This window comes from Eutrigla gurnardus (assembly GCF_963514095.1).
Source record: "Eutrigla gurnardus genome assembly, chromosome: 5".
NCBI lineage: Eukaryota > Metazoa > Chordata > Actinopteri > Perciformes > Triglidae > Eutrigla > Eutrigla gurnardus.
In genome coordinates, this window is record NC_139919.1 from 22450206 (window position 1) to 22460660 (window position 10455).

Consider the following 10455-nt stretch of genomic DNA (forward strand, 5'->3'; position numbering starts at 1 on the left):
AGAGAGGAGGTTCTGTTTGTTCAGTTAATGAACCCCCACTATCCTCTGCGGGCAAATGGAAATGCAGGCACTCCAATTAGCATATGTTAGCATTTTACTATGTTTATTCTTCGCGGTGAAAAACAGCTTACCAAGGCGAAAAGCTTCTCAACCTTGTGTAAGTAGCGGTGGAACTTTTCCACCCAAAAATAATTGACTCAAGCTAATTAAACATAGATCTGGGAAGCTTACATCTAAATGCTTTATCGACCGAATCTGTGTTTGAGTGCATGCGTGAATCAGAGCACGTGGGCTGGGTTGGCCTCGAGGTTTAAAAATACATGCATGTTGAAGAGACATGAGCCGGAGCATATGAAAAAAATACTTTATTTTCATAAATGTATACAGTACATGTGTGGGGAAGACCCCCCTTTACAGTTGTCTGCATCACGTTGCAGCTTGCATTACCATACGATTTGTAATATTCATACAAGCTCAGCAAACAAACATACAAAAAGAAAATACCTTTTCTTTTCATTAAACCAAAAATATAAATTCATAAGGATGTGCAAATGTATTGTCCACTAATGCTTCTTCAAAACCTTTTGGATGTAATTGCTGCTCCTGTTTGATTGTCTAAATAAAAATAATGATAATAATAATAGGCAGACGCATACATATATCATGTTGCAGCAGCATGTCACATAAATAACCATCAGACTTTATTTCTCTTCAGCATTTTAGCCAAAATGGAGTGTTCATTAAGTATTTCTCTTTTGCCCATCCTGTGAACGTTTCATCCCACTTGTAAATAATATGTTAATTAATCTACATACCGAACGGTCTCTGTTTTCATATGAGGCGATGCGTCATTTTAATCATCCATTCAGACAGCCATCGAAAAGTCAGTCATTGTACAGGTCATTATTTATAATTGCAGCCTCTCCCTGGGGGGACATCTGAAGACGTCGCCTCTTGCCGAAGGTGGAGAAGGAGTTGTGGACATCCAGCTCGCTTCGCTGTACCACGGGCCTCAGGGTGCAAAAGCCTGATGGTGTCCCAGGGATGTACACATTGTGGTGGTAGTCAGGCGGTGGGTGTGGATGTGGATGTGGGTGAGGGTGGGGGTGAGCTTGAGCTTGAGCTTGAGCTTGAGCTTGAGCTTGAGGGTGGGGTGGGATTGATGGCTGCTGCTGTTGGGGGGGCGGTGTGCATCGAGGAGTCCAGGGGCGAGAGGCGACCCCACTGGTTGAAGGAGACATCTTATATTCTGTAGTGTTCCATAGAAAAGGAGGAAGGAGAGGAGAAGCAACTACTTAATTGGTGTAATGATATTTTCATTTACATAGCACTTTTTACAACTAATGTGACTTGCAGTCCGGACAGTAAACAATGACAATAACAATGCATAAGCAGAGCCATAATGATGAGGTATATACAACCCAGTTTCTGTTAGTGGTAGTGGAGATGAATTAAGACTACGCCAACAAAGAACATCATTGCATGAAAGCATGGAGGTGTGCTGTGTTGTACACAGAATGTGGGTCTGCATAACAGCTGTTTGCAGTCCACTGTCTTTGGCCTCTCTTACCTTTCACCCCTCTCATGTGAGTGCCCCAGGTCCAGTATTGTCCCGGCGCCATGGAGGTGACATAGTTGTCTGGGTCTGCATGCATGGCGTTACGCATGAGGGTGCCATCCATGTTGATGGAGTTATAACTGCAAACAAGATACCAGTCTGTAATGACAACATGCTTTACTCGTAAACTTCATAACTATGTCGATCTTAACGCGAGTGATCTGGCTCTTCAGCTTATTATGTGAGCATGTTACGCTTTAGCACGAGTGATTGAGTTGACAATGGGCAAAGGTCAAAGTTTAAATATGATACCTTTTAATGGAGGCGTTCTGATTCTTTGTGAGAGTCCAGTCTGTGTTTGGCTGCTTCAGCTGCAAGAAAAACAAAAAATAATAAATAAATAAACCCTAAATCCCCATGAAAATCCATACAATTTTGCAATGTCAGTGTCTCTCTTCAAAGTACGTTTCAATCCAAGCAGTATTGATAACAGACGAGCCTGCTCGTTCTTTCCCCTTGGATGGTTAGAGGTCAGTGATAACTGACATGAGGAGCAGTTATCTTTGTGCTTGTCCTGAAATGGAGACATGACTCATTTCACATGGATCGCGACTGCCGCCCTGTGGATGTTTGGCGAAACAGCTTTATTTTTTTTTTATAGTGGAGGTGATGTTGCCTTCAGGACTCGCCTGCCACTTAGTTTGTCTTTTATCGTCTGTGGCGCGGCGGGAGAGGTGAGCGAGAGCAGCCGAGAGACATCTACTGCGGCTCCGTGTCTCATAGTATGGATTCCACGTTCTTTTAATTCCCTTAAAGTTGTTAACACGGAGAATGCGACGTAAGCGTATTATTAGAATCGGTATTCAAAATACACTCCCCGCCAGTATACACACAAAACCAATTAGAACCCCACCGGGATGAAACGAAACATGATTTTAATCTTCAAAGGAAACCGTGCCAGGGAGGAAATTAAGAAAATTACACACGTCATTGTTTTGTGGATTTTATGCATCATTTTTACATTAATATTTGCCTGATGCTCCTCGAGCAAGGTTTTTAATTAAAAAGTCTCACGGAGAGCCTTGAAAAGTTTGCGGTCCTTGGCGATGTGTATGCAACAGTAGACGGCGCGCTCAATACACGCAGCAGCCGCACGAATGCGTGTGCACGCACCTGTCCTGCGCGTCTTACACGCTCGAGTGTGCGCTTAATCCCCCCTTTCACCTTCAATTCGTCACATTAGGCAGGCCCGTGCACGTGCTTTGTGTAATGCTCGGATGTTTTTTTTTTTTAATTGATATTTGTCTTTGAGGTCGGATGTGTCACCGCTGCTCACGACGACTCGCGTGGCTACGCTGAGGGACGCGCGGGGCTGAATTAGGGGGAGCCAATTAACGACGGGAAATGCACTTTCTCCTGAAGGAGCGTAGCTGCAGGCAGAACAATCGCCGTGACCTCGAAATCCCTCTTGTGGCCAGAGGTGCGCGTGCCAGTGACCGAAGTGACATTTCTCCGTCTGCCTGGTGGAGGCTGCTATCACGGAGTCTTTGTCCCTCTGCGTTCGGGTGAAAACAGAGAGGCGGCTGCCACGTCTATTAGAATTAGGAAACACTGGTGTAGACATCCTGCCTCTGTAAATTCATTTTCTCTCCGAGTCACCCTCCTCCCCCCTTCTCCTCCTCCTCCCCCCCACCCCTGCTCGACAAATATGAAGCCACGTCTCTCTCTCTCTCTCTCTCTCTCTCTCTCTCTCTCTCTCTCTCTCTCTCTCTCTCTCTCGCTCTCTCTCTCGCTCTCTCTCTCTCGCATTCAGAGGACAACGTCGGGTCCGATCTACAGGCGGCCCACGTCTCAGTCCAGCCATGTCCTTGCACCCCCCCTTCTCCTCCTCCTTCCCCCCTTCCCTCCCGATGTCCTACCCTGTCTCCCCAAAACAGTCCATTTGCCATTTTTCATCAATAATGGACAGCCACCCCCCCTCCCCCTTGCGAATGGGCCCACGCGACCTTGCGTGTAGTATAATGGTTGAGCCGTACTTGTGCCCTTGAGGCATAGTTAGTGAGGTTATCTGTCCTATATTGTTAGTTTGAGGACAAGAAGGCGTGTCGCAAACCCGACTGGCCGGAAAATAATTGTCTGGACCCAAGGCTGATGCATTCAAACGACTGCCATTCACCTTGTCTGTTTCATGTAACCTTGACTTTTTTTGTTCAAACTCAGGTGGGGGCAGGTGTGTGTGTCCCTCCATGAAAAGTACTGCGATGGCACTGGATGATGTATTGATCTCCGGGATCACACAATATTACAATTAACTTCATGAATTCTTATTAAAAGCGCGTCTACGTGCCATTAATTAGCAGGAATCGTGCCGTGAAGACACCTGGCAACGTTGCCAAGACTGACGAGAGGAGTCAACTTGAACTACATGTTCTCTTCCTCTCACACAGTCATTGATATCTCACTTCATTCCGTGCAGATGATAAGACACGGTACACGCACAGAATGTGCTCCTTTCAAGATTGGGCTCTACACTTTCATTACCATGCCAATTAAAATGTAATCTCACATCGTCTCATTTAATTTCCCGGGTGCAAAACATTACCATAGAATACATGATTGCCATAATTATAAAAACAGCGGAGACACCCTGCTGGGTGACACAATTACTCAGACTAAGAGCAGAAAACCCGTGGCTTTGCTCAGTTTTTTTTTTTGCTCAAGTTGAGTTTCAGTCTCTCTGGCACGCGCGGTTTGACCTTCACGCGAGAATGTCACGGGCACGTGCTTATCACACAGAAAAGTGAGATGGGGTTTTGTTGTGGCAGTGAGTGAAACAGATGGATTTTAATGAATATACCAAGCCCTGGCGTCCCCCACCACACGCTGATTCCACCGTACCTCATTCGGAGTAGTTGCTCCGTTGTTCACCGATGCGCTCCGGTTTTGCGCGTTCCACGAGTTTTCCGCGCTCTTCGCCTCGTTGTTCCTCGGCGTGCTGCCGGGGCTGCACGGCTTCAGGAACATAAAGTCACTTTTGGCCGACTCGGGAGTCAGGCACACTTTATAACAGTATGACTGAGAGAGACCGCTGTTGCCGTTCACCTCCATGCAGTTCGTGGGCACTTTGGCCGCGGAGGAAATCTGCAGGTTGAGGTTGGATTTTTTGAACACCTCCGGGGGCGGATCGGGCTGAAAGCCACCGCAGCAGCAGCAGGCGAACGGGGGGAGGTTGTACCCGCTGAGGGTCTCCCTGTCCTTGTAGCACTTAACCGCGGCCAGCACGATGATAGCCACGAGGAATATTAAAGATATTGTGCTCAGTGACACGATCAAGTAGAGCGCGAGGTTCGAGGGGGGTTGTGGGCTGAGTGTGAGGTCGCCGAAATCTGACAGCGACTCGGGGACGCTGTCTACCACAGTGAGGACAATGGATACTGTCGCGGAGAGCGGCGGCTGCCCGTTGTCCTTGACTAATATTACAAGTCTTTGCCTTGTTGCGTCTTTTTCCACTAGCCGGCGAATAGTCCTGATCTCGCCCGTATACAGAGCCACGCTGAACAGCCCCGGGTCCGTAGCCTGTAACACCTGATAGGACAGCCGGGAGTTTTGCCCCGCGTCCGCGTCTAACGCCGTTATCTTGGTAACCAGATACCCAGCGTCCACTGACCGCGGAACCACCTCTGTGGCCACGGTGCCGTTTTTAGGCAGAGGGGATACAATAACAGGTGCGTTGTCGTTCTGGTCCAGGACAAAGACGTTGACCGTGATATTGCTGGCGAGAGGGGGGAAACCAGCGTCCTGCGCTTGCACCAGAATCTGAAAGTTTCTAAGTTGCTCATAATCGAAAGAGCGCAATGCGTAGATGTTGCCGTTGTCAGAGTTGATTGAGACGTAAGTGGACACGGGCATGCCCTGGATCTGACCCTCGAGAATAGAATAAGACAGATAGGCGTTCTGGTTAGAATCGGGGTCGAATGCAGTTACGGAGCAAATGGAAGCGCCCGGGGCGTTATTCTCGGTCACGTAAACAGTGTATGAAGGTTGGGAGAACCGCGGGGGGTTGTCATTAATGTCAGACACTTGGACGAGGATGGTTTTCCTGGTGGAGAGGGAAGGAGAGCCCAAGTCTCGGGCTGTGAGGGTGATGTTGTACTCGGTCACCGCTTCCCTGTCCAGGAACTCGCTTGTCACCAGGGTGTAATAGTTTTTGAAAGATGAATGGAGCTGAAAGGGGACGTTGCTCGGAATCTGGCAGTCAACGTTTCCGTTCTCCCCCGAGTCCCGGTCCATCACACTGATAACGGCTATCACCGTGCCCGGTGGCGCGTCCTCCTGGACAGGAGTGGACACTGATGTGAGGATGACTTCGGGCGCGTTGTCGTTAACGTCCATGATGTCGACCAACACTTTGCTGTGCACAGCCACGGCCGACGGTCCCCTGTCTTTCGCTTGCACGTAAAGCTCGTACACGCTGGCTTTCTCATAGTCCACAATGCCCTTCACTCGGATTTCACCCGTGTACGGGTCGACGCTGAACAGCTCGCGCACCTTGAGCGGTGCGTGTCCGCTAAACGCGTAGGTCACCTCCCCGTTCGAGCCCTCATCCAGGTCCGTGGCGTTCAGCTTCAGCACCAGCGTCCCCCTTGGCGCGTTCTCCACCAGACTCGCCCGGTAAACAGAGCGGTCAAACACGGGCACGTTATCGTTCGCGTCTAACACCGTAATAGTTATCAGGGCTGTCCCGGAGCGTTCCGGTGACCCCCCGTCAAAGGCGGTCAGGATCATTTCGTGCTTCTTCTGCTGTTCCCGGTCCAAAGGGGTGTCCAGCACGAGCTCGGCAAACTTGCTTCCATCATTGCGCGTCTGGACATTCAGTACAAAATGCTCGTTTGCGCTGAGCTGGTAGGAGCGCAGAGAGTTGGTGCCCACGTCCTGGTCTTGCGCGCTCTCCAGCGGGAAGCAGGAGCCCGGCGCAGCCGACTCTGTGATGTCCAGATTAAACTCGCTCCACGGGAAACTGGGGGAGTTATCATTCACATCTAAAATCTCCACTTCCACTCTGTACAGTTCTAATGGGTTTTCAATGACCACTTGTAAGTGTAAAAAACAGCCCGGGCTTCGTTCACACAGCTCCTCTCTGTCCATCTTTTCGTTGACGAAGAGAATGCCATTCTCCAAGTTGACTTCTAAATATTGCCTCTTTGCGCCGGAGACTATACGAAAGCGGCGGGCTGACAACTTGGCCACGTCCAAGCCCAGATCTTCGGCGATGTTGCCCACAAAAGCTCCATGCTCCAGCTCCTCGGGGATGGAGTACCGGATTTGTGCAAGAACCAAGTCCACTACACACGCACACAGAAGCAGACATACGACCAGCCCAGTCACCGGTACCCAACTGCCTCTGGAGAGTCTGTGATCCATTTCAGCGTCGTGCGTAAAAATCACCTCACCCAGACATCTTTCGGCTCATAAAGCCCTTCACAGCTAAAAAAAAAGGAAAAAAGTACATATAAAAGCAGAGCCTGTCCCAGATGATATAAAAAAAATGTCAGCTCTTTGTTTGAAACATCTATGTGTACGGATAAGTTAACTGGATAGTTAAGCTGAGGGGACGGGAGAGGAGAGAAGAGTGAAAGCACCGATCGTGTGTGGACGGGGGAGACTCGCGCTTTGATTTTCCAGTGTATTAGACACTCCGAGGAGCTGGTGGGGAGGTGTGTGTGTGTGTGTGTAAGAGTGTGTGTAAGAGAGTGTGTGTGTGTGTGCGTGTGAGAGAGAGAGAGAAGAGAAGGAGAGAGAGAGAGGGAGGGGGTGGACGTAGCTTCTCGCAGCTCCGTATTGGAGGACGCAGACGCGAAGTGCGACTCTAATTACTGTAGACGTTTAACCCTTTCACGTCCTCCTGTCTGTTGCTCTGACCCACTAAAGGGACGAGAAGGCGTCAATTCGACACCAGACATCAGAGCCAGATTTGGATTAGGGGGACGAATTGCGTTGTCGGTGTCGTTTTCTCGTCTGCATTAAACAGATGAGGATGGACAAGGATTACTCGTGGGGATCACATTATACAGACCCAGGGTGGCAGCGGTTAGAACCCCCGTAGTAGCGACGGGAACATAGAAAGTTTTCCGGGGTTCCAACATTACATTATCCAGTGCGGCATACAACAACAAAACACACTAGACTAAGCGCTCTTTCTCTTTGCAGCAAATGGGCCAGTGGCCGCTGTCAGTGGGCTCCTGGGATTCTATAATGCTTTTTAATGAGAGCCCTTTGAAGATGAATGCCCACACTGTAAAAACAGTCCCATTTATTAATCATCACACACGAAACGGGGTTTTACAAAAAGAATATTTGATGGGTCAGGATATTCAACTTTAATCCATATTCAAACGAGTTCATTCCGGACCCTAAAATGATTACAGCGACAACCACGAGCGGCTGATGCTCTCATAGAAACGTCACAGGGCTTTAATTCACTTAAGTAGACATGAACACGTATCAACACAATCAACATGAAAGCAATGTCACAAAGCCTTAATCATACTTGTCTCTAATCAGGTATTATATTTGGGATTAGATAAATATCCCATAGGTGACGTGTTTACAGTTTCGGGTGACAGGAAAAGGGCGCGCGTGGAGGCTGAGGGGGGTTTTCGACGACTGGAATAGTTGACTATTAGAGGACCAGAGTACCACCACCGAGCAGTGGAGTCGTTATAGGACAAAGAGGACAACTCGGGCCTCTTGAGAGTGCGGCACATGTTTTTCAGATCGAATCCATTTCCTGTTAATCCCGCTCAGTTAGACAACCACCACACCACGGAGTGAGAGAGAGGGGGAGTGAGAGAGCGCGAAAGAAAGAGAGGGAGAGAACTAAAGGATGCCTTTGTGAATTCGGGTTCGTCTCCAGCCAGACACGAGTGGCATCCTAATGTAAAACGGTTTCTTGGAATCTGTAAGACTCTTTTGGAGACTGACGACACAGCCGTGGCCCCCGGGCAGCGCCGAGCGTGTTAGATACCCACCAAAAAATAATAAGAGAAAGGACGACAGGGAGACGAGAGAGAAAGAACAAGACACTAACATTTTTATTCTCCATTTAAACTGCGCCCAAAACCCGAGGATACGTCCTCCGTCGAAAAGGGTGTTGATGGTTGCTCCTCTGATCTTTTCCCCTTGAAAAACGCGCTAGTGGGAATACTTCAACTTGGAGATTGTGTTGTATCTGACATCTCTCTTTCAAGTTAACTAAAAGAAGAATAACTTTAGGAGTGGAGGATGGAGGGTGGGGTGTAGTCTCTGTATGTTCAGTATGTAAAGGGGTTGAATGAAGGTCATGATGTATTTATTTTTCTTTCTTTTTTTGTTTGTTGTTGTTGCATAAAACCGGAATGTTATCACGTCATTTGAGTGATCATTGTGGAATACGAGGCCTATCACTTGTACTGTTTCCAAGGCACACAACGTGTCCCCGACCCTGTCTCTCCAACAAGCAGCCCCTGAAATGTAACACCCTCCCCTTTTCAGGAAGAAATAAAACCCAGAAATCCCCAGGTTTAAATAAGCAGAAAACACAATCTGCTTGCAGACTTAACCTCAAGCAGATGGTTAAGCTTCTCCAGAAATGATTACATTTCTGGAAAAGAAAAAAAGAAAAAAATCACCACCACCAGTTCCATTGCTTCCCTCTTCTTTTTAATTAACGGAGTGAAGGATTAGTGTGCAGCTATCCGGGATCAACCGTTCTCCGACGGAGGAATACAAATGTTTTGTGATAAATAATCCCAAAGCACTCCGGCCGGCGGTCCCTCGGTGCCTGTTACATTAACATGCATTACACGGAGCATTAAGCCGATCTCATCCGCCCCTATCGCCCGGCTCACCCCATTGTCCGACGGGAAGACAGCCATTACTTTCCCCGAACTACCGGTGGGCGAGCACCTGACCGTGACCCGTCACTCCGCTCTCTGAAGTGTGAGTCACGGGAGGCGCAGGTGGATCAAGGGCGGTGAAGGACCGGTGGTAGGAAACTTTTAACTCCTCGATCGTTCATTTCACGCTTCAAAGTAAAGACGCGCACGTGTAACTTTTAAAGGGAGTTCAGTCGAGCGGGTCCAGGCTACGTTTCCTTTGACCCACAGCGAGCACAAGCCAAGCATGCCGTTTACTTTCTTGTGGCGCCATCTAGTGGCTGCTGGACGATAATGTAAACATGCGTGGAAATACATTGGCCTCTAGTCTCTGTGACATCTAAGCAACAGGATGTTGAACACTTCCCATTAAAAAGGCATATCATAGTTTTGTTCATGAGAGCTTATCAATACGGAGTCATAATCAACTTTATTGATAAACTATGTTGACGCACATTACATTTCAATACATTCATACATCATGCAGAGAGGGATACAAGTGGAAGATACAAGTGTAGAATATAGATGCTGAACAAATACAAGCGACATAAACATAAAGCAACAGATTTAATTCATTTATATAACCTATTTCACAAGCATTTTGCATGCAAACAAAAGCCAACACAAACTATTGTTTTTTCAGTATGAATGTCACCATTTTGGACACTAAAGAAAGGATAAACTGTATTGTTTGTGACATTGTTTTTAAAAGGGAATTTGTGCTGCACCAACTGTCATAACACTTGCGCGCAAAACCTTTTAACCCTAATGGCTTTCTGACTGAAAGCACTAAGTGTTCATGTCCAAATCATCACCTACCTATATAAACATTATAACTGGAGTCACCCAAATCACACCAAAGAGTCTCAGACACACAAAACCAATGTGTTTCAGCCTACAGTCTTCACCGGGCTCATTTGGGAAAACATAGTCAAAGGGAAAATACTTGACAAACATCCAATCTGATACACAATCCACTTTAAA

At 47.8% G+C, this 10455-nt stretch overlaps 1 protein-coding gene across 2 annotated transcripts; it reads right to left on the bottom strand.

Annotated features, from left to right (window-relative positions):
- Positions 1 to 393: 393 nt before the first annotated feature.
- Positions 394 to 7050, bottom strand: LOC311013228 (protocadherin-10). 2 transcript variants are annotated; one of them, XM_084009214.1, is made up of 4 exons: positions 4457 to 7046; positions 1871 to 1929; positions 1571 to 1698; positions 394 to 1249 (listed from the first exon to the last, which is right to left on the bottom strand). In XM_084009214.1, exons 1-4 carry the CDS (start codon positions 6977 to 6979, stop codon positions 885 to 887), a joined length of 3075 nt encoding a protein of 1024 aa, XP_083865340.1. In that variant the 5' UTR covers positions 6980 to 7046; the 3' UTR covers positions 394 to 884. The 2 variants fall into 2 exon arrangements, with proteins under 2 accessions (XP_083865340.1, XP_083865341.1); XM_084009215.1 differs by lacking the exon at positions 394 to 1249 and having other exon boundaries at positions 1581 to 1717; positions 4457 to 7050.
- Positions 7051 to 10455: the final 3405 nt, after the last annotated feature.